This window comes from Gracilinanus agilis, chromosome 3 (assembly GCF_016433145.1).
Source record: "Gracilinanus agilis isolate LMUSP501 chromosome 3, AgileGrace, whole genome shotgun sequence".
Classification (NCBI taxonomy): domain Eukaryota; kingdom Metazoa; phylum Chordata; class Mammalia; order Didelphimorphia; family Didelphidae; genus Gracilinanus; species Gracilinanus agilis.
Window position 1 is genome coordinate 186,539,703 of NC_058132.1, and position 17,306 is coordinate 186,557,008.

The 17,306-nt window shown below is 35.6% G+C and overlaps 1 protein-coding gene across 1 annotated transcript in view; it reads left to right on the forward strand.

Annotated features, from left to right (window-relative positions):
* The first annotated feature begins 605 nt into the window (after positions 1-605).
* Positions 606-17,306, forward strand: part of AASDHPPT (aminoadipate-semialdehyde dehydrogenase-phosphopantetheinyl transferase) — a 49,771-nt gene continuing 33,070 nt past the window's right edge. The window contains exons 1-2 of the mRNA XM_044666286.1: positions 606-752; positions 2,519-2,744. Coding sequence (XP_044522221.1) covers positions 609-752; positions 2,519-2,744 — 370 coding nt within the window. The 5' untranslated portion in view covers positions 606-608. The remainder of the gene's footprint in view (positions 753-2,518; positions 2,745-17,306) is intronic.

Consider the following 17,306-nt stretch of genomic DNA (forward strand, 5'->3'; position numbering starts at 1 on the left):
CAGCAGAGGCCACAGACCATGCATCTTCCAAATAGGCCCAGGGCCAAGGCCAGTCTCACCCTCACCTGAGGGTACCAAGGACCAAAGGAGATCCCTACTGCCGCTCTTCCCTCCCCTTAGGCATCAGGATCATCACCCACCTGCATCAGTAGTCTGCGGTCTCCAGCTTGGCCCGCCCTAACTCCCAGTGGCTTCACTGTTATTGGCATAGCCGGCTGTCAAGCTTGCCTGTCCTGGCTCAAGATTGGTGCAATTTCCCTGTCACTTGGCTTCGACCCACCTCCAAATTTATCACGGTCCTTGAAGTACCGCCCTTCTCCAGACACTTAGGAAGTTACTGCAGAGCAGCAACTGTTTCTTCTTAGCCCCACCCCCGTTCCCAGCTGTTTTCCTACAGATAAGGGCTAGGTTAGGATACGCGTTGACGTCACGCCCCCCGCAGACAGCGTTCCTCCGGTGAGGGGCGGAGACGGGGAATAAATATCGTCTTTACGCTGACGTTCAGAGTGGAGGAACGGGGTCATTGTGGGGCTGTGCGTGCGCTTGCGTGCGTGCCCGCCCCGCCACGAATGGTACTCTGTGCGCGCGTTTCCTGGTGGGTCCTCCCTATGGAAGGCGTACGCTGGGCTTTTCCGTGCGCCGCCTGGCGCCCTAGCCGGGCTGAATGGCTCCTGGCGGCGCGTTCCGTACAGCCTGAGGAGAAGGATCGCATTGGGCAATTCGTCTTTGCCCGGGACGCCAAGGCAGCCATGGTACCGACGAATCTTTGCTCTTTAAACACTGAGGAGTCGGTGTCGGGAGAGGTGGGCCCCCAAATTAGAGAGATTTTCTCCTAGATCCCCTCCCCCCCATCTCACTTCGATGCCCGAAGCGCGGGAATGCTTGGGAGGACGTCAAACTGCTGGCAGCCCCCCCCCCCCCCCCCCCGTTATTAGAGCAGCTAGCTTAAGGGGCCACTTATTGTTATTGTTCAAAAGCTATATATTATGCACCTGCAGTCTTCTGATTTAGTGCCGGAAGTGACCTTAGAGATCATCTAGTGCAACACTATTTTTCAAATGAAGAAACTGAGGTCGGGGCACTTGCCTAGGTTGCTTTAAATCCAGATCCTTTTCCCTTATGTTCACCGTTTGTCCTAACTTTTTTCCCCCCTATGTCTGCCTGGGATTGCTTAACATCCGCCTATTGATTCAAAGAAGCCCCAGATTGTTTTAAGGGTCTCATTGGCTTGGACAGCTACTGCCCCCCACTCGGAAGTTAGCACAGATCCTTTTACAGCTGCCACTGAGTTCTCTAGTTTTTAGGTCCTAGTTGGTTAATGCTGTGATGGAGCTCTTTCTTCTAAGGGACTTCAAAATAGCCTACCCATTTTGCGTTATCTAGGAAGGGATGGTAGAGATACCAGCTGTCAGTCTGAAAAGTATAAACTGGGGCAGGTATATTCTAAGAATTAGAAAACCAACTTTCAACTTCTGTAGTCTGTGATTTCATCCATATTTCTAACTCTATCACTTCAGATCACGAACTCTTCATGACTTGATATTTGAATGAGTTGCAGTAGCTGGGGAAAAAACAAAAACAAACAAAAGAACCCTACAAAACTAAACTCCTACCCAGGGGCCAGCTCTCTAAGGATAAAATATTTAAGGATAAAACTTAGCTTGGAGGACTCCTTTTGAAGGTTGTTGCATTGTTGCTATGTGCTGGGAATACTTAGACACAAAAGTAATTATCTCTGCCCTCAAGGAGCTTACTTTATGGGGAGGGGGAGAGTAAGTACATATAGAGGAGGAAAGGGAAATTACATTTCTAGTAGCATCACTTATTTTTAAATTAAACATTTAAAAATAATAAATAAAAAGTTTAATACAAAGTAAACAAACCATTTTTAATTCAATAACATGTTTTCAGAATAACTCCTTTTAATTATTTGACTATTTACTTATATTTCAGGCATATAAACAAATATTTTTGGTAATTAAAAATTATTTAACAAAAAATGGAAGCAAAAGATACTAAGGACATTTTACTTACTAAAATATAATTCACTGACAGCAAGTAGGAAGAATATTATGGAAGTTACAAATTCATTACTAGGCTTAATATTTTATAGCTTTGTCTTTAGCTTAGTCAGTAATGTGAAATGTTTATTGATAATAATTGCTAGCATTTATATAGCATTTTAAGATTGGCAAAGTGCAATACAAATATCTCATTTTATCTTTCTAATAAACTTGAGAAGTAGTTGCTATTATTACATTTATTTTACAGATAAGGAAACTGAGGGAGACATGTTTAAGTGATTTTCTCAGGATCACACAGTAAGTATTTTGGACAGAATTTGATCTTTGGTCTTCCTGATTCTAGTTCCAGTGCTCTATCATATCACTTTGTGCCACCTGACCTAGAAAATAACATTTTAATAATAAAAAATACCAATATTTGACATGGGGGCTTGTTATATAATTGTTCAGTAGTTGTTATTATATACCTCTTTACAATATCATTTAATTCACAGGCAGGCCGACTGATGATGAGGAAATTAATTGCAGAAAAATTGAACATCCCTTGGAATAATATACTTTTGCAGAGAACAACAAAAGGGAAGCCAGTCCTTGTGAATGACTCCTTCAGTACTCACCCAGATTTCAACTTTAATATTTCACATCAAGGAGACTATGCAGTTCTTGCTGCTGAACCTAAACTACAAGTTGGAATTGATATCATGAAGACAACTTTGCCAGGTAACAGTCTGTTTTTGTAGTACAATTTACTTATCTAGATATTTCAGATTCCTTAGTCTTAACAACAATCTTTGAGTAAGAAGTGCAATATAGTTATTTTAAATCAATAAAAATGTTCCTTTGCTTCTCAGTATGTAAAAAGTTTTAATAGAGTAGTAGAAAATAAATTCTGGAAGAGTGCTTTCTAAAACGTGATTAATGCTCCTTTGATTAAGAAAAAAAGTATATTTATAGCAGATTTCCTACTTAGCTGATGAAATATTCGATGACCACCGATTGCAGCCTTATCAGCATTTATTTTTTCCTTACTAAGTTTAAACAAGAACATATTTCAGTTCTTTGGTTTGTGATGTTATTGATGTCAGTATATACCAGCATAGTCTGTCCCATGTCTTCTGATCTTTCACATTTTTTATGCATATTCTTCTGTAAATCTCCACATCAGGTGTGTCCACCCCTAGATTTTTTTTCAAGGGACTCTTCCTCCAATTCTTTTGATGTTTTGTGAATACCAGTGAATCACATGGGCTGAGCATCTTTAATCTTCAATTCTTACTATTCTTCAACTTTTTCCATTCATGCATATGTTTGATAATGTTTCTTATGTTGCTTCTGCTATAGTTTTCTGTATAAGTTAAGAATTGTTTCATTCATTGTATTTGAATCCTGTTGCTAAAAAAAATAAGTCCGCAATATGCAGTAAAAGAGCTGAAGTATGGTTCCGGCTAATAGTTGTTTATTAAAGGCACTTGGCCTTTAACTCATAGAACTCTAGACCATCCTCACAATCTGAACCCCTTTCTGTACAAATTTTATAACTCTCAATTCCCATATGATGCAGAACAAAATGCAAAATCTCATTAGTGGTTCTACAGTCACATTGGGATTCACAGTGTTGCAGACCAGTATACAATCCACCAGAATGTTGGTTAATGGGCCTACAGTTATTCTCCCAATGTTAGTTACTGGGCAGGTAAGCAGAATCCCTCCCATTTATTGGGTAACAGTTGATGCCTAAAATAACTAAGGGTTTTTTTTTTTTCATGAGGAATTTATGTTTTCCTCAGCTCCTCATCTTTAAAATGAGCTGGAGAAGGAAATGGCAAACCACTTCAATATTTTTACCAAGAAAACCCCTAATGGGTTGGCCATAAATAAAACAGTTGACACAGCAAATGTGTTATGCATTATGCTAAGTACTGAGGATACCCAGGCAAAAAAAAAAAAAAGAAAGACACTCCCTGCCCTCAGGGAGTTTACAATCCTAATGAGGGTAGACACACAAAAAAGAACACACAAAGGAAGCTGAAAATGATGGGAGTTGGGGTGGGGTGGAATTAGGGCAGTTATTCATGATTGAGGTGTGGTGGATAAGTCATTCAGAAAATTCTCCTTTGAGTAGTGCAGTGTGGGGAGAAATTAGTAGATGTCTAAACTGTTATTTTTCCTTAAGTAGGGGTTTGGAGTTTATAGCTCCACCTTCCAACTAGAGAGGCAGAAGGTAGTGATGAGATAGAGTGGTAGAATAGACACCTGAGGACTTAAAAAAAGACAGCTACTTTAATCATAATGTTAAAAAAAAGCTAAACTAAAGAATAAATTGCCTAATCTAAAGCAGAATACATCCAACTGCTTTAAATCAGTTTCTAGTCAACAGACTAGAGATGTTTCATCTGAAACAATATTGTAAACTAACTTTCGCATCTTGGCCAGTTTTTCAGGGCAGTTAAAATATGTCTAGTAGCTACAAAAGCCTGATATTGATGGGATACTGAATAGAATCATAAATTTAGAGCTGAGGGACCTTAGAGGCCATCTATTTCAGTCCTTTGATTTTACAAGTGAGACTGAGGACCATAGAAATTAAATGATTCTACTAACTCCTGATATCACCCTTTGTACTGCATAATGTAAATTACTTGATGATAATCTCCAAGATTATGTTAATTTAACTTATTGCAGCCTACAAATGCTTGACAATTTGATGATAGATGACATAGCTTGTTCACTAGTCAGTACAAAAGGAACCTGTCTAGATTTTTCCACTAATGTATTTTGATGGAAAAAAGATGTGCCACATTAAGTTACTACAGTAAACTTTTCTCAGCCTTTTTTTTTTCAAGATATGGTTTTAGTTGTGACTTTATGATCCCATGGAACTATAATATTTCAATTAGAAATGGAATAGCTCAGTTTGAGTAAAAAGGTGGTATACTTTGAATTTTAAGAAGTGTAAGATTTAAATTAATGTCCAGCAACTCCAAGAATTATATTTTATAAAATTTATTAATAATCTCTAGAAGAAATAAAAAGGTAATTATCTAACACAATAAGCCCGATCTACCAAAGCTGGGACAGGAAGAGAAAAGAGTGAGAGGCGGGGCTACACCAAATTTATATCCTCTCTATGTCAACAAGTATGTGAGAAGGAGAGTGAGGTGCTGGGAATTATAGTTCTAGAGTATAGATATTAATTACACCATCCTTCCTGTGATCCTTTGGGAGACTAGTCTCCCCAATGGATCATTTAAACATAACCAACTTGTACCTCTAGAGATCTTCAACTAGAGGTATGTAGAATATTGCACTTTCTAAGGGGAAATTATAATAATTTGGGAATAAAAGAGAAATAAAAGAGAAAGAGAACAATACCAATGATTGCTAGGAGCAATGACAAAAAGCAAATTGGGGGTAGTCCCCTTTGGCCTAAGAGTTTACATTCAAAATAAATGCATTCAACCCCCCCACAGTTCAATTTCACTACTTCCCAAAGTTCATTCTGGATCTTTTGGTGCAGTATGAGATTTCTGCAGGCATCTCCATGGTGCCTTCTCCAAACAGTTCACTTTTTAGATTAGGAGAAGTAGCAAGTTTTTTATCCTAAAATTACTCTCAAAGAAGAAAATTTTTATAAATCTAGAATTATATGACAATTATACAATCCACCTTTCAGGAGGATGTTGACAAACACATGGATACATATAACTTGACTGAGTTATGAGGTATGTGAATCAGTTGTTAAAAGGAAATATAAAACTTAAAAAAAAATACAAGAAAAGGAAAAATCAAAATCAAATAGTATATAAAAATTCTGAGTAGGCAAGAATAAGTTTATAACACATCCTAGAATCAGGACCCAATAAAGTGATTTATGTCCCTCAAGCTTGTAGGACCATCTCAGCAGTATGCACTAGCCCAATCAGCAGCCAGGACTACAGAAAATTGCCACCTTTAGGAATTCAGAAAATGAACTAGATCTTTATAGCAGACGGGAAATAGATTTTCCTGGTCTGATTTTATCTTTGCTCTCAGGGATTGGGGAGCCAATATTCTGGCCAAACTGAGGTACTTTTCATAATATGGCATGAGGAAGACCTGCATCTGATCTATGTCAAACAGTTGCAACTTCAAACCCCAAAGCAAGTCCTCTGTCTTGGCCCAGATTCTCATTGGGATTGGTTGGTCTCCTTGACCTTGTGTTTCTTGGCACTATATAATGGCTTTTTTGTGATCCCTTCTCCTAGTAGCAGACACAATCATTAATCAAAGTCCCATAATATTTATACATTCAAACGCAAGTTTCTATGATCTAAAGCTTTTGGGTATGCAGTAATATTAGGGCTAATAGATATTATAAACTTAAATTAGTGCAAAATTAAAACAAAGTAATCCTGGTAACATGTGCTTCAAGTATAAAAATGAGAGAAAAAATTAAATTCAAATATTCTATTGCACATATAAGGAAAAACAATGATAAAATTTAAAAAATCAAAAATATATAGTTCATAATCAGTGATATACTATATTTGCCCAACAGAGGCAGAATACAAAGGTTTCTCACCCAAAATGAGATCTGTTTCCTTTTTAACTTAGCCATGATCCACAGTGTGAATGCAAATAATTTTCATTAAGAAAATAGCTTTATAAAAAACAGTAGTATAGCAGCTAATGCACATTCAAGAAGTACCAAAATCTCCCAAATCATGAGTCCATTTAATGACAGTAGCAAACAAACTCATTAGGATTCACATGAGTCTCTATAACCACTGAAGCTCATGGATACTTGTCACAAGTTCTCCAGATCTAGCAATTCTTTCAATCTTGGCTAAGATATTTTTAACTAAGTCTATTACTGCCATCATTCCAAAATGTGGCAGGAGAGCCCAGAAAAAACACTATATGGCTGATGAAAATCTTATGGGTTTAAAATGTCACCAAGAATCTAGATCATTCTGGTGGAAAGGTAAAGTAAGCTGAAGAGTTACAAATATTAAAAAAAAAAAATTCAGAAACTACTATGCTTCATAGGAAATGTTCCCTCCCAGGGGCCATTCAGAGGTACTATGCCCCTTAGGAAAAACTTTCCCACCTCCCATATGAGATTTACGAACCCTCAATCTTTTGACTTCGGATCAGAAGATTGAAGGTTCGTGTCCCTTTGTAGTTGCCATAAATGTAAGATTTAAATTAATGTCCAGCAACTCCAAGAATTATATTTTATAAAGTTTATTAATAATCATTAGATGTAAAGGAATAAAAAGATAATTAATAAAATAAGATGATGTGACTGAATTTTTGTGCCTGTTTAAAAAGCCAACTGCACCAAAGCCACGGCAGGAAGAGAAGAGAGTGAGAGGTGGGGCTACACTAAATTTATATCCTCTCTATGTCAGCATGTAATGTGAAGAGGAAAGTAGAGTGCTGGGAGTTGTAGTTCTAGGGTACAAATATTAATTACACAGAAGTATTTGATATTTAAAAAGTCTGAATGTAGTTGGAAGACATTTTTTTATACTTTGGTTGGTTGAAGTTTAGTTATACCTGTTTTCTTCCTCAATTTTATAGAAAGAGAAGATAGAACAGTACAGACACATTTAAGGATCTGTATCCAGAAGTAAGTTTATGTCCAGTGGTATGTACCAGGGTAAAGCCCCTAGAACCATCTTTGTGTGTGGTCTTGTCCAGAATCAAAACCCAGAAATTTGGTTTACCTGCTATCATCAATGAAGTTGTTCAGTTGCTCTTCTGAGACTTATATTGTATGGCAAAAAATGCCCATCCTTTCTTATTCTTCTAGCCTGACTGATCCTGAAATCCATGTTACTTGAGGAAGCCACTTTTTTCTATTCCTTACTTCCTGCTTTCATTCTACCCATTTTAAATTTACCTCTCCAACACCCATTCCATTATTGACAAATTTTAAGCTTCTTCCAGTGGTACTTCCATCTTTAATTCCCAAAGATCTGGCCAGACTAGATGACACTATCTGGCCATGCTGAGACTTGTCCCTCACTATCACCCCACAGCAACTGTAAGGATGATGCAGGCTGAAGTTGGAATTGCAGCCACTCATACCTTGAGTTGGGGATGGGTGCTTCTTAGACTAGTAGCTGTTAGGTCTTTCATGAGAGGCTGGTCAAGTAGGTCCTTACAGGGGGAACCCAGAACAATGGCTTCACTGAGAGGATCGGATCTAATTCTCTCTCAACTTGATGGATTAATTGAGAGGAGGAGATCTTTCACTAGAAGGGATATTGCTGGCTGACAGGTGTGATCTACAAACATGTGTGAAAATCAACAAGGATCCCCACTAATGGAGGTCTCTCTTCCAACTGCCAGACTTTGGAGTGACTGAGAGTTCTATCAGGATGAGAGATGATATAATGGTCTACTCAATTTTAGAATCAAGCTATTGATATTGTAAAGTAACTTCTTTAATTACTAAGGGAAGGTTGATTGGGGAAAGGATTGAAAGGTGAGATAAAAGGGAGGAGGAGGAGATTTCCATTAACTAATCAAGATGGGCCAGAGGCTGGCCTCACCCTAAACAGGGCTAGGCCTCTTCATAGTGTTTCTTCCCTCTTCCTAACCTACAACTCAAGTATCAAACTAAATAAATAAATGAGCAATCTTGAGTAGGATGTTTCAGATGTTGCTTGAAGATCTTCAGAGATGATGTGATGATGTTACAGCTAGTTGAATATTATATCTACAGCAGGAAGCAGGCCAAAGTGGGGATTGACTGAAACAGCTGTTAACTGAATAGTAGTGATAGGCTAATGGAGCTCCTGGTATGGGTCAACTAAGGTTCAGTGGAGTGTCTTGATCAGACCACTCACCACCCAAGACCTAAATCCAGAATGAGCTTCCACTGCCTGGGGATCACCCCTTAGTTCAGTTCCAACTGCCCCATCAACTGCCTTCAACTTCTTGGGGTTCCAAAGTCTGAACTCCCTTTTCCTTCTCACTTGCAGTAATGTTTACACGACTCGTCTTCCTTTGAAATTTACACTGTCCAAATTTATTACTCAATCCAAGTCCTGCCTCTCAACTACTTGCTCCTAGGTCATTTTCTATCTAGTCAATTATTTGCATAATTCCAAATTGTTTTCCCAAAATCATTATATCATTTCACACTTCCACTAGCAGTGTATTAATATACCTATCATTTCACAATCCCTCCAACATTGACTTGCCATTTTTTGTCATCTTTGCCAGTTTACAAGGTTTGGGGTGAAATCTCAGGGTTTTTCTGATTTGCATTTCTGTTATTAGTGACTTGGATTATTCTTTTATGTAGTTATGAATTTTTTGCAATTCTTTTGAAAACTTCATATCTTTTGATCACTTATCTACTGGAAAATGATTATTAATCACACAGATATCTGTTTATAGATATCTAGTTCTATCTTTGTCTGTCTTAAGATATTTAGTTATCTCTACATGACATATCTTGGATACAAGCCCTTGTTGCAGAATATTTCTGCAAGGATTTTTTTTCCCATTCATCCACTTTCCTTCTTATCCTGGATTAAATAATATTGTCTCTGCAGAAGCTTTTCAGTTTCAAATAATCAGTTATCTATTTTACCTTTTGTAATTGTCTCTATCTTGTTAGGGTAAGAATACATCTTTTATACATATCTATAAACAGTATTTGATCTATTTTTCAGCTAATATTTTCATGATCTAATGTTTAATATTAAGCTCATGTATACAATTAGGATGTATTGTGGAGTGTGCTGTAAGATTTTGGTTTAAGCCTAATTTCTGACAGGTTGCTTTCTAGTTTTACCAGCAAGATTTTTTTTTTTTATCAAATAAGGAAATTTTTCCTTGGTAATTCATGTTTGACACTTTTTCATTCAGTCATTTATTAATAAGTTAAGTTGTTTTCTATTCTCCCTTGTCTAATCTGTTCCATTGATTTACTTCTCTATATTGATATTTATAATCTATATCAATAACAAATGGCTTTGATGATGGCTGCCTTATAATATAATTTGAGATCTGGAATAGCCATTCTTTCTTCATCTTTACTTTATTTCATCATTTCCATTGGTTTAAGATAGATGCTTTTTATGATATTAAACAGGTTTCTCTATGTTTATGCTTTATAGTTCTTTCTAGCTTTAATGAGCATTGTATTGTATCAAAGAACTTTTCTATACCATTTGATAATCATGTAGTTTTGAACACTTGTGTTTTAAATATGATTAATTATCTTGATAAGTTTTCCTTATATGGATCTACCCTTGGAATAAATTGAATTTTATCATAGAGGTTTCATAGTTTTGATGTGAGAAGACAATTTGATAAAGGTCCCTAAGATATGGATGATGAAGAAAAAAAGGAACAAGAATGATAAAAGACTAGTTGCCAACCCAAGTCAGCTTTCCCAGATTGCATAATTTCGTCTAGGGGCATATTTGTTTTCAAGTTCCTAATATATCTTCTAGATGTTATCAGTGAATTATGTATACTATTTTGACTAGAAATTAAGTAAAAACCTTATAGTGCTATCCAGTATTGTACTTGTGAAAATAAGTTTATGTGTTGCATAGTATCTTAGCTTATCAAATAGAATTTATTTCAAAAGCTGCATTAAATATACTTTCAAAAGAACGTAAGATTTTGCAAAAGAATAGTTCTTGTTAATTACCCAATTTAATCCAGAGTTAAGAAATATATATATGTATATATATGTATATGTGTATGTATATATTTTATTTACCTTGCCAGTTTGCCATTCTTCTGATTCATTTTCTGTTACATTAGTTCTGCTTCAATGAATAATCAGTTTCTTAAAAATAAAATAGGTTGTAAGAATCTTGTCCTATTCCTCATTAATCTTATTAAGAATTTTCCAAGATTGCTCTTAAGTTATACATATTTTAGCTAAGAGGGCATCCTTTTATCCTCTTTGTAAAGCATAATGTTCATTACCATCTAGATGGGACATATACATTTAGCCTGACATTAATATAATTGCATGATTTAGACATCTTTATATATAGAGAGAGAAGTACCATCTTCCCAAAACAATTATAGTTTAAATTTCATTCAATATTTTACACTTGAGCATGATACAAACAACCCAACATGTTTTTGATCCTTCAGTGAGAATGAAAAGGCCATCGTTGTCGGTATTCTCAGGTTTGCATGTACTCCCCTACCTCTTTACCCTCTATCGACTTTTAATTTGCTTCCTCTTAGTTTCCTCATCATTTCCTCTTTCTTTTCTTCTTTTTTTTCCCCCTTGTTCCATGCCCTTGAATATTTCTCTGGGTGAGCATTCACTTCTGTTTCAGTGTGACTTTTGTTTTCTGCTTTTCAGGAAAAGGTTCTTTTGATGCAATAAATGACTTAGATATGGCATCCCAGATGCAGTATAGTTATAGGCCAGCACTGCTTTTGTAGCATTTCCTTATCCTTTGGGATCTTTATTTTCTTATGTTAACCTCTGGAGAGAAATAGGGTTTCTTAGATGAGTCATTACTTTCACAATGGAGAAGCAATACTGTTTCGTACTATTTGGGGCTCAGTTTTCATTTGGCCTAATAGTTGATCACTTGGGAAAAGATCCTTTGGCTTGTTGGAACAATTATATTTAATAATTGGTATAATGGATAGCACTGGCTTCTGACCAATACTGGGTTAGTAAATGGAACAGTTTAAAAGAATAATGGGAGTAGAGGTCACAAAAACTAAAGATTCATTTTCCAGAATATTAGTTTCCCTAGAGATTTTGCTTTTACAACTTTTTGACTGTTATTTTAAAATGATTATAATTATTCTAAGATCTCCTCTTCCCTTTTTTTGGCATAGTTTAATGCGAAAAACCTCTTGCTAGTTTCAATAATTCTTGAAAAGGGATTGTACATTTGTCACTTGTACTATTTATATGTCACAAATTTCTGAAATGTGATAGTGGACAAAATATAATTTCTTAGTGAGTGAGAATATAGCATATCAGAATCAGATTATTACTTTATTTCCTTCTAGGGGGTTCATTTGAATAAACCTCTTTAACATTTAGTGAAATTTTAGAAAGGTGAATGAGAGGATGAATCATGGAAAGGAAATCCTAGAGGACAGTAACAAGAGTATTATCATCTTCAAATTTATTTTACATAACACTAAATATGCCATTTAATTGAGATAATACAATATATTAGAAAGAAGTCTGAACTTAGTGCATCAGAGGATCTAGTTCCCAATCCTTGTCTCCTGTCTCTGAGTTGATTATCTCTCTATCAAGGGTGGCCTCAGATGAAAAATTCTGGCATAACTATCTTGGGCTCCCATTTACCTCTGTCTAGAGTTGAAGATAGTTTTGGATCAGTTAGGATTCAAGGCCAGGTGTTTCATAGGATAGGTGATTGTTGAGTAAAGTGAAAGATTTTATTAGGCCATTGTAAAACTAAATTTTTTTCAGTTACTTCGGAGGCCATGGTAAGTACCCATTTGGGTTTTATACATATGGTTTTTAAGAGTTGGAACAGACCTTTGAATCTACCTCCTTAATTGTATATCTGAGGAAAATGTGGCACAAAGAGGGTCAGTGACTTGTCCAGAGCCATGTGGTGAGTGTATAAGATAGAACTTGGACTAAGGTCTTCCTTATTCCAGGTCTACTATGCTACCTGTTATGTTCACTCTGTTTTCATTGTACCTCACTTGTAGAATATTTTTACTAATGGACTTGTCAGTCAGCTGAGAGAAAGCCTGGTCCTATGGGGAGATCCTGGCCAATCAGTCCACATAGATATGATGGGGTAAGGAGGAGTTAGAGTAGCAAGGAATACCTGTATTAAATTTCTGCACAATGGCCAAACGGAATTGTTGAATATTTAAAGCACTAAAGCAATGAAGATATTGCAAACCTGTAATTTTGCCTACTCATTACATTATTGGAGGACATTTTTGTATGGCACATTGACTTTTCAAAGAGCTGAATTTTATTTTATTTTTGTCACATTTTTGTGCAATGAGTGGGGGTGACATTATTATCCTTGATTTAGATAAGCAAACAAGTACATTGTGCCACAAAGTCTGTGGAATGAATGGGAAAATTAGTTCATGGAAGCATGCACCTTCCTCAGTTAGTGTTAAGTATATCATGGGATATGAATAATTGCCAGTTAAAAATAATGGATGTGAGGGGGCAGCTGGGTAGCTCAGTGGAGTGAGAGTCAGGCCTAGAGACAGGAGGTCCTAGGTTCAAACTCGGCCTCAGCCACTTCCCAGCTGTGTGACCCTGGGCAAGTCACTTGACCCCCCATTGCCCACCCTTACCAGTCTTCCACCTATGAGACAATACACCGAAGTACAAGGGTTTAAAAACAAAACAAAACAAAACAAAACAAAATAATGGATGTGTTATTCAGAGGAAACCATTGTCACTGATGAAACAAACACACATTTAATCTATATGTAATTCCCTTTTGGGAAAGTTGTATCCATTTTCAGTGTCAGGAGGTTGAAAAAGTATGAGTAGGTAGTTATATGGTACCATGCCATTCTGGTATAGAGGAGATTTATAAATTTTCTGTTTTAGGATTCATAATGACCTCTGTTTCATTATAGATTATAGCAGAATGGACATATCTGGAATTCAGCAGTACAGCAGATGTTCAGACACCTTTGAGGAAACTTTTAGCCCTATTTGGTGGCTTGTTAAGAAACTGATTCATAAATGTCTATTTTGCTGTTGCCTTTTTTCATTGCTATTTTCAAATAGTAAGAATAGACCTCAGAGAGAAAATTATTGGTGATTCTCTTGTCTTTAAATGAGATGCTTCTTTGAGCTGTAGTTTCAACCCCTTTACCTAATATCCTAACACTGACCATCAAACCTATCAGTCTTTAAAATGCATGAGCCAGTATTTATTTGTAAATAATTGTACCTCCCTTGATACCTCATTACATTGTCATTTCTTGACTTCAAAAAAGGCTTGAAAAATTGGTCTGAAAGACCAAACCAAGGCACACAATGGATTAAAAAATCAAAGATGCTATGAAGATTATAAAAACAAAAAGTGATCTATCTTGTGCTTGATGGAATATTGAAGACCCCTTAATATAATAATAACATAATCAAGTGTTGTTTTATTGGACATATCTAAATAAGTTGGATTGCTAAGATTTATGATAAATGGATGATGCTTTTCAATAAGAGCATATGTGGTACATTATTTCATATTTGTTGAATTTCTTCTGTGTACAGGACTCTGGATGTTATAAAGTGGGACAGTGATTCCCATTTAGTAGTTTGTAAACTCCTTTATGGTCCATGATAATGGTCCAAGTGGTTCTCACTAAGAATTCTTTAATGATGCCTTAAACCATAAATAATTGTTTAGATGCTCAGTAAAAATCACATGTTTTTCCTTTGTGACAACAAATTTTGAATAGTACTTTAAATTACCCTGAAGATTTTTGTTGCCGGTGATGAAAGAGTTCATGGAACAAAATACGATGGGAATGACTGATATAGGATATAAGATATAGTCCCTATCCTCAAAGAACTTAATGTAGCAGAAGAATTAAGGCTCTGTTACATGAAAAAAGAAACAAACCTACAAACTGATATTTAAAGATAAATTATAACACCATGAATGGCAGACACAAAAAGTATTCTAGGAGTTGAAAAGAGAAAGATTATTTTTGACAAAGATGATCAATCAGGAAATATTTCAGGAAATTTTTAGAATTTGGCCTTGAAGGATAAAAAGAGATTTTGGAATTTTCCGTAAGCACTGCCATAAAAGAGAAGTCTTTAAAAAAGATAAAAAGAAACCCAAACCTTTAAATATAGCTTTCCCCCCTAAATGGTTAGTTCTGTAATATTAGCTCTTCTCTTACCTTATTTAGAATAATTAGCATTCAAAAACAGAAACTGACTCATTGACCCTGTTGAACAGTGTGTGACATTTCTTACCTGTCATCTGCCTGTGATGTACTTTCAATGTTCAGAACTCTGAAGTTAATTAATTTTTGCATTGATCTTAATTCTATACTGTTTTCCTTTACTTTATTGTGGTTGTTGTGTATATTTTTCTCTTGGTTCTACTTATTTTACTTTCCACCAGTTGTTATAGCTCTCTCAATTTTCTCTGAATTCTTTATATTTATACTTTCTTATAACACAATAATGTGTATTACTTTAAACTCTCATATGTTCTACCATTCCCTAGTCTTTGGGCAGCTACATTATTTTTATTTTCCTATGATTAAAAAATGTGAGGGGGCAGCTGGGTAGCTCAGTGGATTGAGAGCCAGGCCTAGAGACGGACGGGAGGTCCTAGGTTCAAATCTGGCCTCAGACACTTCCCAGCTGTGTGACCCTGGGCAAGTCACTTGACCCCCATTGCCTACCCTTACCACTCTTCCACCTATAAGTCAATACACAGAAGTTAAGGGTTTAAAATAAAAAAAATAAAAAATAAATTAAAAAAAATGTGCTGTTAAGAGTATTTTGCTATATTTCTTTCAGCTTGCCCTCTTTGGAGGTATAAAAACATTAGATTACTAAATCAAAAGGTATGAATAATTAAATTACTTTTCTAGCATAGGCTTTTCCAGAAGACTTGGATTAATTTACAGTTTTCCTCAATATATCAATCTTAGCATAACTCCTCCCTCCATCTTTGACATTTTCCTATTTTTTTTTTTAATGACTTTGGCTAAGCTTTGGAGTGAAATGAGTCTGACTATACTTCTTAGGAATCTTTGTACAAGTTAAATTGGAAAGAGGAGGGAATGGAAACAGAAAAATCTGCTAGTCAGCCACTCAATAGTCTTGATAAAGGTCAATGAGCAGCAAGAACTTTTAATAGACCTACTGTGTCCCAGGCATCCTTTTAAGATACTGGAAATACAAAGACACAAATCTAACAGTTTCTTGTCCTTGAGAAATTTGTATTCTAACGATGTTTTAAACTCTTAAAGATTAAAATTGCCTTAAGACTGTTTGAATTCTGTGTATAAGTATATACAAAGATAAATGGGTAGTAGCAGATAGTAAAGCATCTGTGAAGCCTAAATTAAAATCCTACTTCTTACTCATACTGTCTATGTAACATTGGGGAAATCATACAATCTCTTTAAGACTTCAACTTGTGGAGAATGTGCCATCTTGCATTAATAGAAACAGTTGCATCACTCAGAAAGTCCCTTTACTAATGATATCACAGATTCAGTTCATATCTCAGGCCCCTATAAAAAGGGAAGTGATGAGGGCTTGAACTATGACTATGAATTTGTTAATTAGGTAAAAGTATCCATTATACAATAAATGATGTGGCCCTAGAGCTCAAGAAAGAAATTGGGGAACTGAGATGTCCAAAAGAGAAAAGAAGTGTCAAAAGAGTAGTTTATAAGATGTTTTTTTCATTGATATAAATAGGTATGATAGCTATTTTTTGTTTTCCTAAATTCCAGGATAATCATTAAGATAATAGTGAATTGTACAATATTTAAGGAACAAATTGAAAAAGGCAATAAGTGTAAATTTAGAGAAAAATGATTCCTGTATTTAAGGGATCTGTTTGTGAAGAAAAAAAAATGATTGAATTCAGTTAGGCGGGAAGTTGTATTTATTTTCCTCCTGTTATATTAGTTCCTGTGTGACACTGTTGAAATTATACCATTCCTATTGCTTATATAATGGTTCCTTCACTCCTGCAAATTAAGGATCCTGTTACTTTCCACAGTGTGGTGCTGTTGCTCTTTGAGTTTACCTACAAAGCTAACCTTTTTAGAAACCAAAGCAAAACAAACAAAAAATTATTTTATTTCTTTTATTTTATTTTATCTTTGCATGTGGCTGTCAAATCTCTCCTGTTATTGAGTAAATAAGATGCTCTCCATAGAGTATGTGAAAATAGTATAATAATCCAAGATGAATATAATTATTTGATTGCTTTCTGATGATAGAGCTAAATTTGCGTTGAGTGTTTTTATTAGTAGTGTGTATATATTACATTTTTTCCCTTGATTTTCCCCAACTGTTTTTAGAATATGTTAAATGGTTTCTTGAAGGTTCAGAAATAATAACTTGAAAATCTCACAAATAAAAATGACATTATTGCTAACAGCATTTTTTATTTTTATTTGATCCTCTTGTGCATAACCCAGCTCTGTATTTCTAGCAAAATTCTATCTGAAACTTGAGTTTTTCATGATTGATCACTAAAATATGAGGCAAGGTTCTCTTATTTTTCTGTTTGGCATAATGGTATCACTAATTTTTTAGAAATCTGGGTTTAAAACTCATAA